We start from the raw sequence: 24,318 nt of genomic DNA, 5'->3' as shown, positions 1-24,318 counted from the left end.
AATAATTAATTAATTAACCTTGTTCATTAATTAATGCAGTGGATCAACAAGATTTGGATGGGTTCCAAATAAGAGCAAATTATGATTCGACTAAATGCAAGCATTTTCTCTCTAATTCTATTTTTACATCCACAATCACCATTTGATGATTGTGATTGTGACATTGACTTATGTCCCGTTTATCGTGGGCGATAAACTTCGGATTAGGTTTGACCAATTACGAGTTCAAAGTGAAGGAAGTAATTACGTCGAATAAGATTTCAAAATCCGATCATGTAAGTTAACACGAGAGGCCAATGCAACAAATGGAGATTGACACTATCATCAAGAGGGGTTATGATGTAAGTCAATCGCTGTACGTCTCAAGTTGAAATGTAAAACTGATAAAAACTAGGATGATTTTATATTTTATATTTTATATTTTTATTTAGTATCTCTCTCATCTTTTAATACCTTAAATACTTTTATAACCAAAGATCACAACGTAACGAAAATAATCACATATAACCAAAGACATTTAAGATATTAATTTTGTATATACTTTTTTATTTGATATTTATAATATTCGTATCCATAATGCGATTCTTTTAATTTGATTTTTTAGTCTAATTTAATGTGCCAAACCTAATCTGAGTCACAGGTGAGATGAGACGTATGGGTTTAATGGCCCACTTTCGTATTATTGATATGATATGTCTTCGAGTCGCAATAAAAGATTGCGAATGACGTAAGCGTTGTGGTCATCATGTGATCATAATAACATAAATATCATCAGATCAATAGAAAATAGAAAGGGCTGCTTACGCCCGGTAAATGTAACCTCCCACCGTTCCCTCCATCCTCGATTCCTTGACCACCTCCAAATCCAACTCCACATTCAAATCTCTCTCTCTCTCTCTCTGAGAGGTAGAAGACGCCATGGACGGCCATTCTCCCATGATTTAAACCTCGCCTTCCTCTTTCCTTTGCTGTCGATCTCGCCCGTTCCCCCTTGCAGCCTCTTTTGTAATCAGGTTCCCCTTAGATCTCTCTCTCTTGGGTGGGTGTGCGGGACACAGAGTGGGATCGGGGAGGCGGAAGGCGGCGGCGGCAGAAAGATGGTGAGGTTGCCGTATCTGACCGCCCTGACCACCCTCTTCAGCTACGGTCTCCTCTTCGCCTTCGGCCAGCTCAGGGATTTCTTCCGGAAGATCATCGATTGGTTCAAATCCTCCTCCAAGGACCTCAAGGTCCCCCCTTTATTGCTTCTAATTCGCTCGCTTTTGCTTCTCGTCTCGCTTTTTTCTTTTTTTTTTGTCGGATCCTTAAAAGGGAATTTTTGTTGTCGCGTGGAACAGGGGTATGCGCCGATCTGCTTAGGGCTCGAAGATTTTTATACCCGTCGCCTCTATCTCCGCATTCAGGTTTGTTCTTTTTGGAATCCTGTTGTCAGTTTTTTCTCCAAAATTCCATTTTTTGGGTTCGTTTTCTCCTTATTTCATGACTTGCATTTTGGTTATCACGTAAAACGAACAAGCCTTTTTCTTTGATTTTAGTAACAAAAGGATTCTGGAAATTCCACATATTCGTGGTATTTTTTCCCAGAGAAAATTGGGATGTATGTTTATAAATATTTTCAGATCTCTTGATTTCCTTGTTACTTCTGGTGAAGAATCATGGCTGCTCATTCTTGACCTATCATTATGTGTTGTTGTGTACCTACTAGGGCTTTCTTACCTTTTTCATTTTCACATATTCTTATCATGGGAACCTTCGGTTTCTAGGTAGTATAATATAGAAGAAACGTCTTTGGTATCTTTTTCAACCTCGATCGAGGAAATTGGTCTCATACTTGGGATTAGGATACGAAATACTTGACCTTTAATGTGAGTTTTTATAATTGGCATAGCCACAATGATCAATTTTTAATTACAATGAAATTATGCAAATACCGTGAGTCTGATATGCTATTAATTATGATTTCAGAATGAGAATGGTCATTAGGGCTGCAAGGACATGATGACATAAGTACAATGATCGTACATGTACATTTACGAAATGTATACAGGTGCTTCTATTATGTTAGTGTGTTGTGTATCTTATGATGACAAGCATTCTGATACGGCAGGACTGTTTTAGCCGGCCAATTGCCAGTGCACCGGATGCTTGGATCGATGTTGTTGAACGATACTCTAATGACAATAACAAGACATTGCAGTAAGTACTTTTCATATGTTTCTTTTCAGATACATGACCTTTTGATATATACCACAGCCGTGTTTCTGAGACATGAAAATGTAGTCTATAACTGTGGATAATGAAAGTTGTGAATTGTGACCCTGCTGATTGTAATACAAGCTGAGCTAATTTATGGATAATGAATCATGAAGTGCGTGATCCTGGATTGTTATTTAACATTTACTGAAGTCCTTTGAAGTTGTTGAGGAATTCTTTTAACTGTTTCTACTAATCTTTGCAGTCGGACCTCGAACACTACCAAGTGCCTTAATCTGGGATCATATAACTACCTTGGTTTTGCAGCAGCTGATGAATACTGCACACCCCATGTTATTGATTCTTTGAAGAAATACTCTTGCAGCACCTGCAGTGTCCGTGTAGATGGTGGTATGTATTTTCTGCTCACTATATTACAAACAAAAGACTACTGAATGTGGAATCAATCTGATTTTTCTTCATTTTGGTCAGGCACGACTGACCTACATACCGAGCTGGAGGAGCTGGTCGCAAGGTTTGTGGGAAAACCAGCTGCTATAACTTTTGGCATGGGTTATGTGACAAACTCTGCCATTATTCCTGTGCTGATTGGGAAGGTTTGTAGAATTATTATGCTACTGTGTGTCAGTAAAAAAAAGCGAAACAACAGGATTTTGGTCAGTGTTTAACTTTAAAAATCAATGTATAGGGAGGACTGATTATTAGTGATTCTTTGAATCATAACTCAATTGTCAATGGTGCTCGAGGATCAGGTGCAGCAGTACGTGTATTCCAGCACAATAGTAAGTTTTTAAGCTCACAATGAAATTAATGTTGTCCTCATGGTTGGTTGTTCTAAATTTCTGTTACTGTGGTCTTACAGATCCCTCGCACTTGGAAGAGGTGCTGAGAGAGCAGATAGCTGAGGGACAGCCCAGAACACATAGGCCCTGGAAGAAGATTATTGTTATTGTTGAGGGCATCTACAGCATGGAGGGAGAACTTTGCCAGCTTCCTGAGATTATAGCTGTTTGCAAGAAATATAAGGTATGGTCGCAGTTAATTTGTTTGTTTGAACGTTTTTCGAGCAAATGGGTGCTGCATATGAAGGATGGTTTGATTTAGTTTCTGTGGAAAAACAGGTCTACACTTACTTGGATGAGGCCCACAGCATTGGTGCAGTGGGAAAAACTGGCAGAGGGGTTTGTGAGCTCCTAGGAGTGGATCCAGCTGATGTAGACATCATGATGGGCACATTTACAAAATCATTTGGATCTTGTGGAGGATATATTGCAGCATCGAAGGTTCTCATCTTGCAAAAATAAAATTTCATTAGGATTAAATAGTGTATGGCAAATTATAAGAAACCTTCTAAACTCTATTGTCTTATTTAGGAAATCGTTCAATATTTGAAGTACACTTGTCCAGCATATCTTTATGCGACTTCCATGTCACCACCAGCAGTGCAGCAAGTTATATCTGCAATTAAAGTTATTCTTGGAGAAGATGGGTCAAATAGAGGTACAGAAGGGACAGCTTTGACTCATTTTACAGTTTTTATTGTTGCTGAAGTTTTGATGCTCGTTACCGGTAGTCAGTGGGTTTCTTATTGATTTGGTCACACCAGGGGCCCAGAAACTTGCCCGCATTCGTGAAAATAGTAATTTCTTCCGATCAGAACTTCAGAAGATGGGTTTTGAAGTTCTTGGTGATAGTGACTCACCGGTTATGCCAATAATGCTTTACAACCCAGCAAAGATTCCAGCCTTTTCTAGGGAATGTCTCAGGCAGAATGTAAGTTTCTCCTTTTCTTAAGCATATTATGCATGACTGAGATGAATAGTCAGCAAATTTCTTGAGTTCTTTGCCCTCTTTGTTCGTCATAAAACTGTCCTTGTGTCTTGGCATGAACCCGTCCATCTCCCTTTTGAATAACATGAAATGTGAACTAAACCTAGAGAAGCAAGAAGGCACTGACATGGACATGTAGGCTGTTTTCACCCAATTAACCGGAGCAGTAGTAATTTATGAATCTAGTCCAGAACCCATGTATTATCTAAGTTATTTTATAGGTTGAATGAGGAGGCTACACCTTCTACAACACCATGATAGTTTAATGTGCCTAACTATATATGACATTATTCTTAGGATGGGAAGTTTCCAAGAGTATATACTTCCCATGATGATTATTCTGCTTTGTAGGTCGCTGTTGTCACTGTTGCATTTCCAGCCACACCTCTTCTTCTTGCAAGGGCTCGTATTTGTATATCGGCTGCACATTCCAGAGAGGACCTGATCAAAGGGCTGGAGGTAAATTAATTTCTTGGAGATTGACAACCTTTTAGCCTGATTAGATTGATCTTGGTCATGGCGTAATCGAGTCACTCTTTGATTTGCAACTCCAGGTTATCAGCAAAGTCGGCGACCTTGCGGGCATCAAATACTTCCCTGTGGAACCACCCAAGCATGAAACACAGGGCCACAAGAAGCTGGAGTAGAAAATTCTCGGTTGTTGGTGAACCGAAAAATTCCCTTGCTGGAAGCAAATTCAACTAATCACAAAGTTGTCTATGTTCGGGTCTTCCCTTAAATGAGCCATGTTTGTCCATCAGAAGCTAAATTAGGTTATCCACACTTAATCGTCATGGTATTTTCTTATGTACAGTTAGCTCAGTAAGCCGTGCTAATTAAACATGCTTTCTTATTTTTGTTTAACATCCCTTCTATCAATGTGGAAGTTGCAAACCATGTCCCCCCTGTACTATGTTCAAATGGTTGAGTTAATTTGTATTAAACAGCAATGGATTCCACAAGCTGCTTTTACATTCAGTTTTTCTGCTAAGAAATCGTGTATTATTTATGGCTTGCAAGAGAGCATCATGAAGGAATGAGTTGCACTCGAAATTGTCTGCTGCTTCCTGTCAAAAGCATGCAACATGCATTAGATGCAAGTTAACCATGCATGCTTGAACTTTATGACATGCAACTTTGAAGAGCTTATTATGTGAATGTTTGCATGCACTAGATGCAAGTTTACCATGCATGCTTGACCTTTATGACATGCAACTTTGAAGAGCTTATTATGTGAATGTGTTGCCATTAACTGTGTTGAATAAGCATAAACATATAGAGAGTGCATGCGATTATTAGATCAATTGCATGGAAACTCAGAATTAACAGCAACATTGCGGAAAAAAATATGGTAATAATATTGGAATTAAGTCTCAATTAATATAAATGAAGAACTAATTAAATAAATTTAAGCATATAAATACTGTTTTATAGTGAAATCTGGTGGTGTAGATTTTTTGCAGATATCCCCAACCCAAGAAATACTATCCCTTCAGAAATAATAGAATTAAACCATTAATTTTAAGAGAGAAATTTTTTAATTTTTTTACTTTTTTTCCAAATAAAAGAAAAGAAAAACTTTGCACAAAGCCAAATTCCAACTAATAATTTGGTTCTCAAATATACCATTCATTCATATGTTTGCTTCTCAAATATTAGTCCAGCAGCCCAACTCGGCCCACACCGGCCCATTAACTTCGTTTATAAATGTACGTGGCCGAAGCATTAGGGTTTTTGAGGGTTGTGGTTCCATTGGGTGGATCGATCGCTTTTGGATTGCGGCGGGAAATGGATAACTCGCCGGAACTGCAACGGTTTCTCGAGGTTAGAATTATTTGCTCTAAGTTCTTTCGATCTTTCGATGACTGGTCTTTCTCCACATCCACGACACGCCACGTTTCTTGATGTTGGCTTTGCATAGATTAATTCGTTCTAGTCGATACTTGATAGCATATTCTTTGGGCTACGAGGTCTAAGGTTTGATTTTGTGCAAGTAATGAGTAATTTTTGGATCTAGCTTTGAGCAAGTAGCGATGTTGGATATCTTGACGAAGGGAGTTCTGTGGGGATTGTTGTGTCTGTCCATTGTCGTCTGTTCGGATTCCATAGTCGCAGAAATCTCATCTGAGTTCTCGTCTCTGAATATTTTTTTTGTGATTTTAGTGTACTTTACTGATTAATACTTGTGCTCTGTTTTGGTCTCCTTGTTTTCTATGTACATTAAAGGTAGACTAGGATGGAATGATGAACATCTTTGATCATGCAGCATCTTTTGATGCAATGGCATTTTTTTCACACGAGATTTCTGACCATCCTCCTAAATATTTTCTATGATAATGTTAGGTTGATATTTATTGTTTATTTGCCTGTATTCCCGTCCTGTTCATACGGTCAGGTTCTTCTTATCAGCAAGATGCCTTCTTTTCCTAATATTGAAGAACATCACAACATTGCACTGTTTCAACTAAAATCAGAACTGATGTTATTTTCTTGGAGTCAGAACATTATTGCACTTTGATCTTTTCAGATCAGTTTTATGCTTTTAGTGAGACATTTTGTTTGTTAATGAAGCAACATGCCATAGAAAGGCTGGCACTTCATTAGAACCCTCATGGTTGCCAGATAGCACATTGATACAAGGCTGAAATATACATGTTATGCACTTCATCTTCCCTTTTTTCTATCAAACAGCTTCCTCACTTAGCTTTTCATTTTTGTCTTTTGTTAGACACCAATTTAGCACTACCCCCACTCCTACTTATTCTGGTGCAATGCAAGCACCTTTCTCATAGTTTTCACTTTCTCTTGAGATAATAATGCCATTTTGAGTAGCTACTCAGTGATCATATGCCATGTGCATCTGAAGTCAGTAAGTTTATTGAAACTATTCTTCTTTTTGAATTCCTTGTATCAACAGAAAGTTTTTTGTAATTTTTCCAAGAGAACTTTGGATTCGATTCTTGAAATGCACACCTAGTAATTAATGTAAAGTGACAGACAGTATGATACAATCTGCTTTCTTGGATGTGTGCTTCAAGTACATCACCCATAACATACATGGATTTGCATTCATCTTCCATGAATTTTTACAAGCAACTAACTAAAAGGGAATCCGCAATTCCCTGTTCTTTTCTCCTTTATTCTGATATTTATTTCCGCTAAATAAATTATTTTTTAAACGATGGGTGTTGTTTACTGTAGCAAGAGAAGCAAAAAGCTATGGTCAGTGAGATGGTTGGGAAACTTACAAATGAATGCTGGGATAAGTGCATTACTGGTACTCCTGGCAGTAAGTTCAGCTCCAGTGAATCAGCTTGCCTTACCAATTGTGCTCAACGGTACATGGACTTGAGCATGCTCATCATGAAGAAGTTCCAGTCCATGCAACAATAACTGGAAATTTGTGTTTTGAGTACTGAACCATATGTTTCTCTGCATTGAGCTTATTAATTGTCTCTTCAGATGTATCACTTTTTTGGAAGCTTTGGAGATAATTGGATTTAGGAGCTAAAATTCCAACTGTTTTGCCTCATTGGATGGTTTCTGGATTCGTAATTCATACAAATCTAAGCATTATATCATTGTCGTTTGTAGTATTTGCTTTTTATTTGGTGAATAGAAGAAAAAAAATTTAGTTCATTTAATCTATTTCTTAATTGTTGGGGAAGAAGAAGACAATAAAAGTGCGACATCTGCCTAACACTAACAAATACTAATGTGAGTGATAAGTCATTGTAGGATCCAACAATAAGCGGGTGAGTTCCAATTTCAATTTGGTTTCCCAATTGCAACAGTAACGCTTGATCTAAACATCCTCGAGTCATTCAATGTATCAGCTTCATCTATTTCCACACACAAAGTAGGGGTCGATGAGGGTAACTCTGTCTTTTTACAAGTAAACACGTCATGTTCTCATTAGCTGGCTCACGTGCAACTCAGATGACAGGAGCGACGCAACCCAGTCGGCGCCGCACGTGTCGCCTCTCTCGTCGCCATAATTGCAGCTTCCGCGCGCGGGTGGAGCGACCTCGTACGCGCGGCTTATTAACCTCGGCCTCACATTAAGTTTTATTACAATAAAGCCGCCGGCACTGGTTCTCGGAAAGCAGCGTCCGACGCCCCGCTCTCTCCGCGCTCGGCTACGTCGTCGAAACCCCGTAGGGGTATCGCCGATGATGAACGCAAAAACTAGCGCGAACATGTATATATCCGCTGTTAAACCGGACCTCTTTGAAATCAAACCGGCATAATTAACCCGACGCGGGTTGTTTTCTTTCTAGTTTGGTAACTATCATAACAATTGGAAGCTTAAGGCAAACACTGAACCGGGTTAGATTTAAGCTGGCTCAACTACAAAAGCTAAACCGGGTTTAACGTCCATATAAATAGACTCGCAGGCCATACGCCTACGCTACGCTACACTCCCTTCGGTCGGACAACAACGAGGGAGAGGAGGGAGGAGGGGAGAGAGACTTCGTCTCTCGGTCTCCATCTGATCGCTAGCGCGCTTCCCGACGGCGATTGTTCCTTTCCCGTGCGCCCCCCAAAGGTTCGATGTTTCGCCAAAAAGTCCTCCGTTCTCTCGACCTTTGTTCTTGTCCTTTTTGAGTTTCGTTGAGCTCGGATCGGAGCCATGGATATCTTGGGGATCAGTTTTGTACCTCCTTTGGTTGCCATTCTCGTGCTACTTCCATCGACGTCGGAGGCCCTTCTCTTCCTCGTCCCCTCTGCGTGATCTTTTCCCGCTGTGGAACCCCGCGTGATTTCCCACGCTGTTGCTGGTCCGAGGGACAAGCCCTCGTCGCGGAGGGGTTGTACTCGTGAGCTCTCGAGTCCCGAGGTCGCATGCCGGAAGTGGGAAGACTTGGGAGAGGCCACGGATGGTCTCCCATCAACCGAAGAGGACCTCCTTTAGTGCCATCTTGGAGAGCATAGGTAGCGATGGGATCGATCGATCGATCGACACTGCTTGTTGTGGTGGTCTCCGGCTCCACATCCGAGGCGTCTTCAAGTCGAATCGCTTCTCCTCCGCCTCCTTTCTTACTCCATGATACTGATTCGTTGTGCCTTTTTCTGCAGCTGCAAGCCTCACGGAAGGGTTTCTAAAGCGGAAAAGATCGAGAAGACGAGGGTTGCTTAAGCTCTTGGTGAGCTCGTCGCACTACGAGTAGTCACTTCAGCGAACCAAGTAGCCAGGTTTAGGTGTCTCGAGGCGGAGGATGAGTGGCGTCTCGAGGCGGCGTTTCGCGGCGGCTACGGCCGCGATATCGGTTTCTGTTGTGACGCTCCTGTTTCTGCTCACCGTCGGTCGGTGTAAAACGCGCCTTCTCTATCTTTCCTGTCATCGTTTTTTTTTCAGATTTTTTTAATTTAAAAATAAGAATTTTTTTTTTCTCCTTTGTTTTTCTTCCTCAGGTTTTTATGGGCAGCGAGTAGATGCTGAAAGGGAGATCGGACTCGGATCCGAGCAACACGGCTCCGGCTCCGGCTCCGGCTCCAACCGCAAGCTCCTCCAAGTCGACGAAGGTACTGTTCTTGTTACGCCAACCGTTAGCTTAAGACAAATCGCTGTCCCCGAACCGTCCGATCTCCGTCCCTGTTATCTGGTAGGACCCGCAGGTGGTTTCGTACGACGACTGCCCCCCACGGCGCGAGCGCCACCGCCTCCCAGACGACAACTGCTGCCCGCCCACGGAAGTAGCCCACGAACCAATTCCGTGCGTCTTTGTCGATGCCCACGACGGAAAAGGAAAGTGGGAAGGAACGCGATGACGAGTCGCCCTCTCTCCCTCCCTCCTCTTCGTCTGACGTCCTGCCGGTCCCTTGTTTACCTTTCCACCTTCACGTCGTTTTCTCTTAGTGGAGTACACGGTTTGGTATGGTCACTTCCGGTTAGTTTAGTGGTAAAGCAGCAGCTTCTGCTCATCAGTCTCTGGCTTCAGCGTCTACTACAGAATTGATCTAAATCGTGAAACATACAGTCTAGAGATATAATAGCTTATGTTGCATTCGTACATGGCCTACAGTGTTAAGTATGCGATGCGGCCGCACTCCTGCGTATAATAAGAGTTTGGAAGCCGAATGCCAAGAAGTTTTGTCTTAGCTTGCATGATGGAGACAAAACGAAGATTTCTTTGTCTCCTGTCGCGTCTAATTTCTTTTCCTATCTACTGCGAAGTTATTGACTGATAAGAATGTGATAGGTACATCGTCGTCGTCGTCGTCGACTGACCGGGTGGGCGACGGGTGCAGCAAGGACGACATCGTGGTGCACCAGGGGGCGACGCCGCCGCTGCCCAGCGGGATCCCGACGTACACCGTGGTGGTGCTGAACCTGTGCCCCTCGCGTGGCGGCTGCGCCATGGCCCACATCCACCTCACCTGCGGCGCCTTCAGCTCCGCTCGTCTCGTCAACCCCCGCATCTTCCGCCGCCTCCGCGTCAACGACTGCCTCCTCAACGATGGCCGCCCCCTTCCCTCGGGCTCCTCCATCTCGTTTCAGTACGCCAACTCCTTCTCCTACCCCCTCGCCGTCTCCAACGCCTCCTGCATCCGCTCCTCCTAAACCAGCCTGCAGCCAATCTCCCAAAAGAAAGAAAAAAAGAAGAGCTTTTCGTTGCTTTTGATTCCTCCTTTTCTCCGCCTAACCTTTTTAGCTGCCGCTGATGCTGACCATCTTCTGCTTTGTCTCCAACTTTATTGTCTCCGCTCGTTTTCTGGCAGCAGACTCGGTGTAGGTTGTCAGAGAGAGTGCGAGAGAAGGTAGACTCCGATGCCTCTTTTGGGCTTCGTTATGGAGACGGGGGGGAAGTGTAGTTAATGCGAGTACAAGTTAAACTGGACGTGGGGTGGTGGTGAGCAGGAGCTCACGTGCATCTTTTGTGTCCATAAAAGAACGCATATCTGGCTAATTTTGGGTTTACATGCGTTGACAGGGGATGGAAACGTGTGACAGATTGCAAATACGCTGCTAATACTTTTCAATGTGGAAATGACATGATGACTTTGTTCTCTCTCTCTTCCTCGTGCTGTCTCTCTGTTCCCTCATGCAATCTCCACTTCGTTTGTAATCCAAGGAACCACTTTTATGTATGTATCTTATTATATATGCTCGTACAAAAACTAAACTAGGATTAAGCAAATGGTTCTGCTCCTCCTTTTGCGTGCAGTGGGGGCCGCAGTCACGCCCCCAAATAATTGAAATATTATGATTCATTGGTGTTGTAATTATAGAATCATGAAAAATTGTACCCTCCGCCATCAGCCCACAGTTCTTGGATTACCCCCAAAATGAAGTGTAAGGCATTTAGAACAGTTTAGTGTGTGCAACATCTCAGTCTCTGTGTGTGCGGAAAATGAAAGGTTAGGGGTCATGAAAGGATTCTTGTTGTCAAAGAATGTGTCATTTTCGGACCCCCAATGGCCTTCTTGCCTTTGGGATCCATTAGTGCCTTATGTGTTGTCTTGGCTTCATATCCCACTGCTAGTGTCAGCTTGCAGCACCACTCCAAGCTCTAATGATCTCCCACTACCCATCAGACCCACTTATTTATTGTCTTCTCCTATCGCCAAATGCCCATAAAAGTGACCACATTGCTCTTGGCTGATTGATCCTAATTGGTACCTATTGTGATTACCTTTGTTGCATCCGACAGGGATTCCTTATTTAAGGGTGGAAACATGTGTTGGAAGATAAATTAACCCTTGGACGTGATTACAAATATGATTTGCATTGAGAGTATTGGGAGTCTTAGTGGAATTAGGTCACGGTGTACGGTCATTATGTATGTGACTTGTAATCTTATAAACTATGAGAGATTAATAATGATGATGATAAATAATATTGGCAGTCAGTTCGGAACAGCTGCGAGTCCACCGCCTCCACGGTGTTGAATCCAGGACTCGACCGCGAGCATATGCACCGGTTGGAGATCACCACCTCGAACTCCGGCTTCCCGTTCACCGTCTTCCCCGTCCTGGACTGAGAGACGCTGATGTCCGATATGCTGCAATCAGCCAAACCTGCGAAACAAGCACGGCAAGCTTTAGCAACTCCACACCGACCCAACGGAGTTCTCTACTGAGAACCCAAGAGAAGCATAAAAGACACGTCCTCTTATGATGCAAAGAGAAACAAGAGCAACAAAGATGAGTTCGACGACGACCGCCATGATCGTTACTGCACTTAACACTTGATATTATATGGTTTTCGCCGGGGCTCGGTGATGGGTTATATAGGAGATTAGGGACGGGCTAAAATAGAAAGGTAATTAAAGAAGCAAATTAAAGGGTATATCTAATCAAATTCTTAAATTTAGGCAAAATCATCTGATTTAGGAAACAGTTATTTTTTATCAATAAAGTAAATAAAAATAAAAAAAAAATATTATCTTAGGTGGATAATAATGGGAGTGATTTCTGGGAAAATGAGGAGTTGTATGAAGTGATAGGTTTCTTTTCTTTTCCAATTTTTTTTTTTTAGTGTTTGAAATTTTATTTTTTGATTAAAGCATGTTATAATTATTCGTGATATATTCAGTTTCTATTTTTTTCTATTTGTTCAAATATTTACAATTTTTATATTAAAATATATTATAATTATTCATGCTATATATACTTTTTAAAATTTTTATGTTGCTTGCATGATGCTATTTTGAATACTTATTTCTACTAGATTTATAAAATAGTTTATTAAAAATAATTTTTTTATATAATTTTATTTTTTTAATCAATACTAATTATTTATTATATTTGAATGATTCAATTTTAATGAGTAGATGTTTTGATTTTAATTTTATTATACTATAATTCAGAATTAGAGAATTGGTTAGGATTTGGATTAGAATATGTAAGTAGGTCAAGCTCATCCTTCAAGCAAAGTAGGCCTAATTAGTAGGTTAAGCCCAGCTAGCAATACATGAGATAGCCCAATATAGCCTAGCTCATTATCTTTATTTTATTTGATTTAGGCCTAAATATTAATTAAATTAAATATCAATTTAGGACGATTCTAAATCGGTTTGATTTATTTAATTTAAATTAAACTAAATTTAATTCAAATTATATGAGTGTCGGATGGTTCCAGGCTGGTTAAATGAGGATTAAAGATCAATTCAGGTAAGTTTTAATTAAATTAAGTTCAATTAGATCGATTGAGCTAGGATTTCAAGTTAATTAGGAGATAATTAATATTATTTGATATTAATAATATTTATAAAATAAATTTAATATATTATTTTATCTTGATATGAATAAGATTAATATGAGATGATTTTGTTTTCCGGGCAAGTAATTCTATTTCCTTCGAGAATTAGTGGGTCATTAATTACGGAACGGTTCCTCCATCTACTGTTGGGAGGAATGTATCTTCATTTTTGTGAACGAGGAATACTACTGCATTTGTTGTTTGAAGTGCGATATGTATTTATCTCTATCCCTTCTTGGAAGAATATAAACTCATCCCATACGATTAAAGTCTTTGGAAGTACTTCTTCAAGTATTTGATATATGCTAGTGGGGATGATTGAATTTTGAATATATATTTATTTTATAAATAACTTAGGAGTTTTGTTGCTGAATTTTTTTTTATTTTATCTTTGATTTTCATACTAGTCTCACCATATAGCACTAGATCATTTTCTATAATTACATTAGAACCAATTAAATTTTATTTTTGAGTTGACATTCAGATATTTCTTAATAATGTCTATGGCTATTTTTGACTTATGATTTGATGAATAAATAAACTATAATAAATATTTATAATTTATATATATTAATAAAACAATATTTATTATTTTGGTTCCTGAAGTACTCGTGGAAAAAAAAAATTCTTGAATTAGACAACATATCTAATTTTATCTCCCTTGCCCGACTAGTTTCTTTTCCGATAAAAAGAACGAAATTTTCTTGGGATTGCATTCGACTGTTGATGTGAGTATGAATTGGAGAATGGCCAAATCACATCTAATTTTGTCTCCCTTTGGCATTGCATTCGACTGTTGATGTGAGCAAGAATTGGAGAATGGCCAAATCATTTACATACGTCCCGTTGATTGCGTTGCACATACTTTGGGCGACATGTAAAACCCACCCTGCACTTGACGCATACTTGCCTTCTTATAATCGTCCCTATTTGGATGATCGAATGATAGGGGAAATCTTCGATATCACTTTATGCGTACCTCAAACAGTGAGAGAAGAGAGATACAATTATAAGCTTCACCTCTTGAGTTTGAAATCGATAATTTTAATTTTTTTTTTTGAGAATCGAAATCAAGTTAAACTTAAAAACATATTTTTATTATGAATAATTTTACTTAAAAAAGTCATAATTTTATTTCAAAATTTCACTTTTGAAAAGTGCATATATTTTCATATGCATAATAACATAAAAATGAATCTATAAAAAATCATCAATTGCTCATACGTCTGATGATTTCCCAATCATTATTTTGATTGATAGATCAAATTATTATTATTTTTATTATTCTTACAAAAAAGCTATTACTTATATTGTTATCACTAAATCGAAAGAAGTTGTTAGATATATATCAAGCTCAAAGTTTCAATTTGATGATCTCCTTGGTTTCTTTTATCTTTGTAATAATAATTTCGCTCCTCTACAAAATTTACTACTCAATTCTTACATTTAGAAGACTTTTGTTGTCTATTATTATTACTTGTACTATAATATTCATATAAATTAACCATCATTTTTTTTAACTTCTCATATTCTTTCACTAATACCAACATCAAAATATAAATAATCATAATAAGAAGTTAAATAATCATGCAAGCTATCTAATCTACGATGATGACGACTAAAAACAGAAATAATAAGGTAAATCATTGGAATATTTAGAGAGTGTTATATTCATATAGTTTCGTTGCCTCATGCTCAATTCAGTATCATGTTCATATTTTTCTAGTGCTCTATTATAGTTAATATATATAATTAAAAATAAATGAGGACTAATATGATAAAATATAAGTTGCATCATTAAAATTTTTTAAAATGTCTAAATATTTTATAAACATTTCAATGTTGTGAGTATAAACTTAATTGTCTTACACTATTAAGTAGTTCATAGGTTGATTCTTTCCATTTTGATTAAATCTTGTGGGTCTTTTGATATTTAATTTATAAAATATAGTCTGTTCTTTTATTAGTTGTGGATAAGTCCACAACTAATAAAATAATTTGCTTAATGAGAGAAAGAAAAATATCAAGATATTTAAGGCACTTTTGTACATATAAATTCAACACATGATATAAACATTTAATATAAAATACATTGCAAGATGTCTAATTGGGGAATATATACAATATTTATAAACTCTTTATTAAAACCTATTGATAAAATTTCAAAAACCAAATGGTACTCTTTCGAAATAATTTTTATCGTTCTATAGATATTATGAGTAGTATATTGTTCATCAAAAAATTTAAATATAATAACTCTTTTTTATATGGTCCAATTACGATTGTATGATTCGTGTATTTGTGGATGACTCCTCAAAGTATAAGTGCAAATAAAAACATGTCCATGTATGTTATTATTCCAATTCCCCAAAGTATTTTGATAATAACTCATAAAATCTATTTTTTCACCAAAATTGAAAGAATGTTAATAAATTTTGCTGATTTTTTAACACAAAAATAAAAAGAGGGACTAGAAATTTTTGTCTAGTTTTTATCCAAATTGACTTGTGTGAGATGTTTCCTTTGAATATGCATTTTAGATGTTTCATATCCATCATATATATTTTTTCTTAATTTTTTTTAAAAAATAAGCACAGTAATTACAAATCACTTAAAACGAGTAATCCATATTTTAAATATTCTTGAAATAAAGCTTGAAAATATCCAACATTATTGCTTTGGCCATTATAACAACAGCCGTCGGATATCATGTGTTGGACGGTCGGATTGAGTCGGGATTTTGGCTGCGAGCGAGGGCTGTGGCTTTCGCGTGTGGACATTTCGTCGAACACATGATATCTGACGGCTGGTTGGTGAGCAGCCAACGAGAGCTCAAAGGCACGAGTGGCGGAGATTTTGTTGCAAATATGGGCCCCCAGGTCTTTTCCGGTCCGGCCCAAATAGGTTAGTGATTCACTGATCATCTCGTGGACGCAGGAATCGAATCATCGTGGAGCAAACTGGTTGTCTTCCTTCTCTCGCTCGCTCGATCGATCGATCCCTCGAGCTTTCCTGTCTTCGATCGCCGAAGGAATCTATCTCCCAATCCCTTGAAGAAAAAGATCGGCGGTTGTTCTTCGTGCCTGCCTCTTTGTCCCTCTTCCCTTCCGCGGGATTCGGTCTTCCCTTTCCACAGACCAGACCAAGAAGCCTCCTCGATCATCCAATTATGCCATGCTCTCTTTAAGGTAGTGTCCTCTTCCTCCTCCTCCTCCTGCTCCCATCAGCTTTGCTGTGATGTGATTTGGAGTTTGCGGTGCTAAAACTTGCGTTTTGAATGACGGGACGCGTCGATTCAGGGGTTTCTGGGGCAGGTACAGGAGGAAGATTCTGATCTCCCTCGGAGTGTTGGGAAGCGGTTATTTCGTGTACAAGCTCTATGAGAGTCACAGCAGGAGACTGTCGGACTTGGAGCGGCAGCTCGACGGCGCTCGACAAGTCGATGAGCTCATCAAGAAACAGTAATTAATTCCTCCCTTTGTTTTTTACTTTCTCATTTTGAACCCTTTGAATCCTCTATTGCTTTGCTTCTTATTGTGATTGGTTGGTCGGTTGGTTGCTGTCGTTAATTGTCAGATTGCACGCGCATTTCGATAACATCCAGAGGATTTCGGACACGACCACGCTGCCGTACGCGATGCACTACCTGCGATCCAGGATATCGGAGGATTTGGACCTCTCACACCTGACGGAGAAGCTAATGCAGGGGAAGGGTCATTCGAACTCTCTCGCCGTCAAGGAGAAGCTCGAGCTGTGGGAGAGACTTAAAATTCTAAGTATCTTTGCTCGCTCTCTGTCTCAGTTTCTGTGCCCATTTGTCATCAAACATGCTTTTTTCCATGGAGCTGGTTCTTAAGATTACTTGTCCCATTGGTCATTCAAAAAGTCAAGCTTTCTTCCCAAAGGGGAATCCTTTTTTGCTAAATAATTGTTCTTTCTTTCAGGCTTCACAAGAACGGCAGCTTCATTGTGGTCGATGACAGTGCTTTGCTTATACGTGAGAGTTCAGGTTAACATTTTAGGGAGACAACTCTATGTTGAGATTGCACGTGATTCTGAGAATTCTGAGGCTCTGGTAGGTGCTTTTTTCTTGTGTTTATAAGTGCAAAAGGCCCACTTACAATGTATCAGAATGTACTTATGCAGATATACTGAATATGTTGGTTTGTGCTTGTTTTGATGGTTATCTATTACTTAATGTTTATTCTTGCCTTCTGATGGGCATTTTTGCAACCAATTTGGCTGTGAATGATACTTTTTTAGAAATAGTAGAAGCATATTGTGTATATTTTTACATACTTCTCACTTCATCCTTAGTTTTTCTAGTTAGCCTTTGCCTAATATAGTTCTCTCCATAGTTTGTATGATCTTGGATGACTTTTGTGATTTGAATTTATTTCTCAGAGGTCTCATTAATTTGTAAGTCAATTTGTGCATTTAGTATGTTGATTGGTGTATTCTTCAGGACACTCCTAAAATGATGTATGAACTGCACAAATAATCCTGAACATCAAATTATTGTTTTTTTAAGTACTCTCTACTCCTAGATCATTTTCTTTTTCTAAAACCTTTGTTGGATTGATTTACGAAGTTGATCTTTATACCAACCCAAGTGTACCTATCAAGGAAGTAATTTCTAAATATGTTCTTTGGCTTCCCAATAATTGATTTTCTGTTTTGTCCTTTCTTGCAAGATCTTTAGCTTTACTGCACAACTGTTCACTGTTGATAGTCAACTATCCGTCCTTTGACTCCAAAGCTTCAACAATCTTCATACCTCTATAATTTTGCCATAGGATAATTAGATATCTGTGTAATGATTCTTGTTTATAAACTTCACAGGCTCAAATATTGATTAATTTTGATCTTTACATAAGCCAAATTTATGGGAGAAGACTTCCATTTTTTAAGAAATCCCTAGTCCCCTTGAAACTCATCTAAAAGGGCATTTAGGTTTCTGAACTCAGTTCATATTGTTTAAGTGGCTTTACTAACTGGAATTATACCAAAAGTATTACTCATAAATATTAGTGAAGCTCAAAATGAGAAACAAAGTATTTTCTAGAATGGTGACTGTAAATAACAATGAAATTCATTTGAATTGTTGAAAAAGTAGGCACTACACCTTAAAATCAGATTTAACTTGACTAAGACTTAACTTTAGCCTATTTCACTGCTAATTGCATCAAGTTGCTGTTTGAACTGTGTGCATTAATTGCGTAATATAGCATGGATAGTTGCTAAAAGCTAGGGCTAAAACATTTGTAATCCATCAAATATTTTGTTTGTGGAGTCATTGGTTGTGTCGAAGATTATAGATTAGCTGATTAGTGTATTTCATATCAAAGTTCGGTTATGTTATTGTGAATGGTTTAGCTTGTCCCGCTTTCGTTGAAAGGAAAGGTATACAAATATGCACCATGATAGAACTCAATATTGGCTCATTTAGTGGGTATGCTGTTTCTTTTGTTTTTCCTACAGTTTAAAATACTGTAAAACAGCATACACATGATTCATGTGTTTTCTTTTTTTGGCAGGATGAGATTGATTCATTTGGTAGGCATAGTCAACAAGACTTTCTAGCTACTGCAGATTATCTTGCTACCTATGGAATCAATTCACTAGTTATGAACATGCAGAGTGCTGCTAGGGAAGTTCTAAAAGAGTAAGGAGTTAATGCTGATTGATTCCTGTTTTTCGTGCATGAAATGATGATTAATTTTCTTTTTCTTCATGAATATTCATGATACATGCACTATGAATGTAAAACTTTGATATAATTAAAATACCATGTATGGAACATTTTGCACTTGTATTCATATGCAACCTTTGTCTTCAAGGTATAAATTGTGTGACTTTGTTGCTAACATCACAATTTTTTATTTCATTGTGCACCATTGTCAGCAAGCAGCTTAAGGAGCCTTTTACTGCTGTCCAACTGCGTGAAACGATGATCCAAATTCTGCAGAGGTTCATGAACATTGGTGAACCAAATTACTGGTTAAGTTATGTGGTACCTGAAAATGTTAATGACTACAAGCAACAGATGGCCATGTCTGACACTGGATTTGATGATTCCTCTATTATTATGGATGCCAGCAAACTTGAGCATCTATTATTTGAGACTCGGGCTGTGCTTTCCAGGTATGCAAATATATTCTAGTTTTAATTAATATATACATATATACCAATACATCAAGGGTATTTGTCGAAGGACATATAGTAGAGTTTGCATGCCATTATTGACATTGAAAATACAAAGAACCAGCTCCTCAGTGTAATTTTGAAAAGACCTTGTTGCAAGAACAATTATTGTGTTCATGTTGATCACTAATTTAGATAAGGATCCTATTGTAATTTTCTTTCTATTTTCTTCTGATTTTTGAATATATGTTGAAGCTACATTTGGAGGTTTTTTTTTTTCAGCAGTTATGTATGTCATGTTTTGATAAATACTTTGAGGATGAGGCTTGAGTCATGTAAGATTGTTTTCTTATGAACTGGGTGACCATGGTTCAGGTGATGTAAGACTGACTTGTCTGCATATACTATCTCAGACCTTATGTTAGTGGGAGTCCCATGTACTAATCTGCCTTCTTATTTTATATTAGATCTAAATATGATTTTGATTTCTACAGGGTTGTATGTGGCTTTAAAACTTCGGTTTTTAAATGTTGATGGTACTTGTCATTGGAGTGTAAATTCAGATTTTCACATATATCAAGCGCATCTGGTATTCTTGATTACTAGTTCTGTTGGTTGTTCAAGGAAAATGTGGTGCTATGTGTGACTAATAAATGTCATCAATCATTCTATTTGTCCGTAATTCTGAATCTGAGCAATTGTTGTTACCTCAAATCCATCCCAAACCCATGTATTCATGCCCACATCCTTGTTTTGACACTGCCCCATGGCAGACCCAAATACTATTCTTTTGGCAAACTTGACTGCTACAGTTGCTGCTTTTGCATAAGGCACACACAGAGGGACTGACATCTTCCCCGGGAACCTTCCACTACTCCTTGAGAATTGATTAGTTTTTACTTTATTTATTTATACATTTCATAAAGCAATTTCATTTTTTTATATTTTTAGGTTTTTTATATTTTCAATATGCATTTCCTGGTGACTTGTCTCTTGGCTGACTGAGTCAGACACTGATATGTTTACTTATTTGACTTTCATATCATGCCCATGCAACATTGGGAGTGACTTTTGCTTGTCCATCTCAGCATTCTCATATAAATATATTTTTCCCTAACTACCTAAAGATTTTTTTTTTTGTTGAGGAACCACCTATGATTCTTACTGAAAAGCGTAATAATTTATTTATAATATTGGTCATCCAATGAGAGATGCACCTCTCCATCTTAACCATTATGCATTTGTTTTATAGATAATACAATATCATATTCTGCAAGCACTCCCTATTGCCGAACAATTAATCCAAGGTAACAAGACCTTTTTTGATGGGGACCATTTTTAGTTTATCTCTGATTAGAATAAATTTTATTTAGTATATTTTTTTGTTAAAATCATAAGTTGTCAAATGACAGTTTCATGGTTTTATTTTAATTTTCTAGATTGTTCGGGAAGAGAAAAAGGAAAACCAATAAAGAAAAAGACGAAAGAAATTTAAACTTGATTCATTAAAGTTTACAAATCTTGATGAAAGTTTTCAACTCTACAAGAAAGTTCTATCATTTTACGAAGATGAAAGCCCATCACTCGGACATATTATGTAAAAGAAAGATTTCTCCAAATCATCTGAAAAGATTATTCTAATAAATTTATCTCCTTTGAAAAAGGAACTAGTATATGATTTATTTTCTTAGATGTAATTGTAAAACCAAAAAATGATTGAATGAATTGGTTTTTTTTTCTTACATAATATTATCAGTAGTGTGATACAATATTTTAATTTTCGATGGTATAATTTCATTGTATACATGTAAGCCATATGGAGGTATGAAACTTTTGTTCCTGAAGGTTTCTTGTTGAGCTGGAGTAAGTCTGATAAATATCCTTGTTCTTTTTTATCTTTTCCTATTATCATTTTTTCTATTCCTCTCTTTTTCCCCTTTCTATTCTTTTCTTTAAAAGGAAACTTCCTTTTCTCATTATAATTTATTCTGCATCAGGCTTACTAGCAGAACTATGTGAAAGTTTGTGCTGATGGTATACAAGTACTTTTAGACCTCCAGTTTTTACCATGGATGGTATGAATAACCTTTTAAGGCTTCATGCTGGAACATAAAACTGTGTAGACCTCAGGAAGGTTAGAGCTGTTGATACTAGTAATGACAGGTTATTTTTGTATGAGTTTTGTTTCTACAAAAAAAAGTGGAGTGCATTGCTTCAATAAAATGCAGTAAAGTAAAAAAAATAAAAATAAATACGATGGATTTTTTTATTCTAATTGCTTCATATTTTTCTGATGAAAGCTGAGATTCTTACAGAACATATTTATCTATTTAGGTTGCAATTGATGTAAGTAGAAGTTTAATGTATTTTACTCTTTTTTATAATTCATGCCATTTACCATATGCTTGCTTGTTTTCTGGTAATGACCTTTTTGCATTACTCTTCTTGCAGTCCTGATTTTAGAAACGTCTTGGAGATATCTCTCAACAAGGTAGTTGATGTCCTGACCGAGGATATAGGCATACATGTTGGAGGGACAAGCTCTTCAGGAGTTCCCTTGGCCAAACTATTGCCGCAAATCACATGGCTAAGCTTGCCTCTACTCGGTGAGCCTGGCGACAACAAATTTGTGCAGTCTGTTCGAAGCTTACCGGAGGTTGAACTATTCTACACTCTTCTTTATGCAAACATGCCATTGGCAACTTAAGTGAATTTGGAAATGAAACTGATGATTTTAGTTGATGCAACTGCTCTTTGTAAAAGCTGCTCTCTTGCGCATCCATTGGAGTCTCAGCAATCTGGGATGAATAAGTGGAGAAGGAAGTTGTGCACAAGTCTGTTAAATTGTATATGTAGTGATTATTCTTTTGTCAGTGGTTTTCAATATTGAGTTTCCATTGAGTTTTGCTTTTTCACTTAACCAGTAGGAAGAGTGAGTGGTGTTGAACTGTCTGAATACATGCATGGGTAGGAGCTCTTTATTGCTTGCTGATGTTTCTTTCATACCTACCTGTTAAAAGGTTTCAATCTCTGTACCATAAATTGTTCGCAGCAAGGTGCCCGACGTAATGTTTGTATTTTTCATATTTTATGTATCATGTTAGCGGTCTTATTAAGGTTGGGTTTTACGGTTGTTTCTGGTTTGTAATCAAGGTTGGGTTTTATGGTTGTTTCTGGTTTGTAATCGTTGCTTGCATGTGGTCGTGTAAGGTAAAATTGTTTGAGAATGGAATCTTTGGCTTGCAACTTGTAGGGATTTCCTAGAATTGAGATGCCATCAAAATGTCAATTATCTCAATATCTTGGAACACTTGGATGGAATACGATTGAATGGGGCTTTGGGGTAGTATCCTGGGTTGAGCCATAGTTTAGTTTTGTAATAGTGTCGTATTGGCATTTGTACATGATAGCTTTGGGAACAGTTGGTTTGGTTGTGTTGGTTTTTTTTTTATCGTATGAATGTTTAGAGCTAACGAAATCTATCTTCGTACTTCATATGGTTTATAAAATATATATTCACTTCATTGTTATGATAATTTTCTCATCATTTGCTTTCTCACGTATTTATTTCTTTTTTTCTTTGTTATCTTATATATGAGCTCTGCACAATTTTTAAGTCCCTTCCTACTTAGAAAAATATAATATTTGTCAAATATCCAATGGTGGTGATAGTGACATAAAAAAAAATTAAGGCGATGCAACTTAGAGATGATGCCTAAGTAAAAAAAAAAATCTATTAGGCAAATTTTGTGGAGAAGGTCTTAAAACTTTAAATTATGTAACATCATGTTTATTTAAGTTTCAATATGCATCCATCTAGCTCAATCGATGCAAAACAATTGACAGATTAGTGCATAAAAATAAATATCATTTTTCTTCATCTAAAGAGATCCATAATAACCAACAAAAATCAATAGAACTAGATGAATCCCACACCAAAGTCACATTCATAGATGAGTTGAAATAAAATTAACAAATCAAGAATCAACTACTCAATATTAATGTGTAGAGAATAGTTGAGACCCAGGAGGTACATTGCAACCGAAGAGTATTAGAAATGCAACATTTGCAAAGTCTTTAACAAGAATATCAAAAAATAAGTGGAGAAGAATGTCTTCGCAAAGAAAATGTTCAATATAATGTTCGTGTTTTTTGATTCGTTCATAACTTAGGTAGCATATAAAGAGTTAGCAATAAGTTTGAAGTCTCATTTTAGTTAGATCTTGTAGATGTATCTAGTTTATAATTATAACTTATATGTAATTATCATGTAGAGTTAAAATTATCCAAAAACGAAGTCTTTAGCTTGTAACTTGTAGTGGTTTCATATAGTAGAGTTGTACTTAAAATGTCAAGCATCTCAACACTCTTGGAAGCTCTTGGGTGTCGCTTGGTCTTGCAATAGTATCATATTGTTGTTGGAAAGGGAGAGAAAAAATTTTAAAAAATCAAAAAAAATATCAAGAGATTAATAATCAAGAGCATACCAAAAAAAAATCAACGTAAGATTAATGTCTACGTCCACGGAGAAAATCAAATTCTTTACAATACAAGATTAATTATAAATCTGTTTCAGTTACCAAATTTCTTTACACACTCTCTCTCTCTCGCATAAACCCGATAGAATTTATCTTTTCTCTCACCCTCTCTACCCTTTCTAAACATCTTAAAGCTAGAGAGTATCTTTTCTAAATACTCTAAAGAGAGTTTCAAGAGTACCATAAGTATTCCTTAAATCTTGCTCTCTATTAAAAAAAATTTAGAGATATATAAGATATCTGTAGAAGAACCAAATCATAATAATTATGAAGACTTCGTTCATAAGACATTAATTTCAAAAGTTTTAAGATACTTATCATCTCAACATATATTGACGCTTATGCTATGTAGGTTTCATCGCAATGGCTGCTTTGGAGTCAATATGG

At 37.4% G+C, this 24,318-nt stretch overlaps 3 protein-coding genes across 7 annotated transcripts; all 3 read left to right on the top strand.

Moving 5' to 3' along the window:
* The first annotated feature begins 810 nt into the window (after window positions 1-810).
* LOC103987089 (long chain base biosynthesis protein 2a) lies at window positions 811-5,022 on the top strand. 4 transcript variants are annotated; one of them, XM_018826838.2, is made up of 14 exons: window positions 1,194-1,229; window positions 1,338-1,403; window positions 1,764-1,865; window positions 1,966-2,024; window positions 2,108-2,196; window positions 2,459-2,604; window positions 2,686-2,810; window positions 2,903-2,996; window positions 3,077-3,240; window positions 3,336-3,497; window positions 3,588-3,714; window positions 3,821-3,987; window positions 4,396-4,503; window positions 4,599-5,022. In XM_018826838.2, the coding sequence occupies exons 4-14, from the start codon at window positions 2,013-2,015 to the stop codon at window positions 4,689-4,691; spliced, it is 1,287 nt and encodes a 428-aa protein (XP_018682383.2). In that variant the 5' UTR covers window positions 1,194-1,229; window positions 1,338-1,403; window positions 1,764-1,865; window positions 1,966-2,012; the 3' UTR covers window positions 4,692-5,022. The 4 variants fall into 4 exon arrangements, with proteins under 4 accessions (XP_009403557.2, XP_018682383.2, XP_009403559.2 ...); XM_009405282.3 differs by lacking the exons at window positions 1,764-1,865; window positions 1,966-2,024 and having other exon boundaries at window positions 811-1,229; XM_009405284.3 differs by lacking the exons at window positions 1,194-1,229; window positions 1,764-1,865 and having other exon boundaries at window positions 1,348-1,403.
* A 4,241-nt stretch (window positions 5,023-9,263) lies between these two features.
* LOC135640751 (TPD1 protein homolog 1-like) lies at window positions 9,264-10,609 on the top strand. Its single transcript, XM_065155471.1, has 3 exons — window positions 9,264-9,351; window positions 9,460-9,570; window positions 10,248-10,609. Exons 1-3 carry the CDS (start codon window positions 9,264-9,266, stop codon window positions 10,607-10,609), a joined length of 561 nt encoding a protein of 186 aa, XP_065011543.1.
* A 5,585-nt stretch (window positions 10,610-16,194) lies between these two features.
* On the top strand, window positions 16,195-22,294 carry LOC135639856 (peroxisome biogenesis protein 3-1-like). 2 transcript variants are annotated; one of them, XM_065153830.1, is made up of 7 exons: window positions 16,195-16,437; window positions 16,549-16,710; window positions 16,826-17,025; window positions 17,194-17,324; window positions 18,787-18,914; window positions 19,154-19,393; window positions 21,845-22,294. In XM_065153830.1, the coding sequence occupies exons 1-7, from the start codon at window positions 16,424-16,426 to the stop codon at window positions 22,098-22,100; spliced, it is 1,131 nt and encodes a 376-aa protein (XP_065009902.1). In that variant the 5' UTR covers window positions 16,195-16,423; the 3' UTR covers window positions 22,101-22,294. The 2 variants fall into 2 exon arrangements, with proteins under 2 accessions (XP_065009902.1, XP_065009903.1); XM_065153831.1 differs by lacking the exon at window positions 21,845-22,294 and adding an exon at window positions 19,888-20,020 and having other exon boundaries at window positions 16,273-16,437.
* The last annotated feature ends 2,024 nt before the right edge of the window (window positions 22,295-24,318 follow it).

Source organism: Musa acuminata, chromosome BXJ3-6 (genome assembly GCF_036884655.1).
Source record: "Musa acuminata AAA Group cultivar baxijiao chromosome BXJ3-6, Cavendish_Baxijiao_AAA, whole genome shotgun sequence".
In the NCBI taxonomy this organism is placed as follows: Eukaryota; Viridiplantae; Streptophyta; class Magnoliopsida; order Zingiberales; family Musaceae; genus Musa; species Musa acuminata.
This window is presented reverse-complemented; position numbering and strand designations above follow the sequence as displayed.

What these genes read in the sequence shown, in the direction of transcription:
- LOC103987089 (XM_009405282.3), top strand. Translation starts at nt 1,098, where the DNA reads ATGGTGAGGTTGCCGTATCTGACCGCCCTGACCACCCTCTTCAGCTAC. An exon ending in CCTCCTCCAAGGACCTCAAG is followed by an intron (nt 1,230 to 1,337) that starts GTCCCCCCTTTA and finishes CGCGTGGAACAG; the next exon opens with GGGTATGCGCCGATCTGCTT. An exon ending in CAGTGTCCGTGTAGATGGTG is followed by an intron (nt 2,605 to 2,685) that starts GTATGTATTTTC and finishes CATTTTGGTCAG; the next exon opens with GCACGACTGACCTACATACC.
- LOC135640751 (XM_065155471.1), top strand. Translation starts at nt 9,264, where the DNA reads ATGAGTGGCGTCTCGAGGCGGCGTTTCGCGGCGGCTACGGCCGCGATA. An exon ending in CCTGTTTCTGCTCACCGTCG is followed by an intron (nt 9,352 to 9,459) that starts GTCGGTGTAAAA and finishes TTTCTTCCTCAG; the next exon opens with GTTTTTATGGGCAGCGAGTA. An exon ending in GCTCCTCCAAGTCGACGAAG is followed by an intron (nt 9,571 to 10,247) that starts GTACTGTTCTTG and finishes AGAATGTGATAG; the next exon opens with GTACATCGTCGTCGTCGTCG.
- LOC135639856 (XM_065153830.1), top strand. An exon ending in GATGAGCTCATCAAGAAACA is followed by an intron (nt 16,711 to 16,825) that starts GTAATTAATTCC and finishes GTTAATTGTCAG; the next exon opens with ATTGCACGCGCATTTCGATA. An exon ending in GCTAGGGAAGTTCTAAAAGA is followed by an intron (nt 18,915 to 19,153) that starts GTAAGGAGTTAA and finishes CACCATTGTCAG; the next exon opens with CAAGCAGCTTAAGGAGCCTT.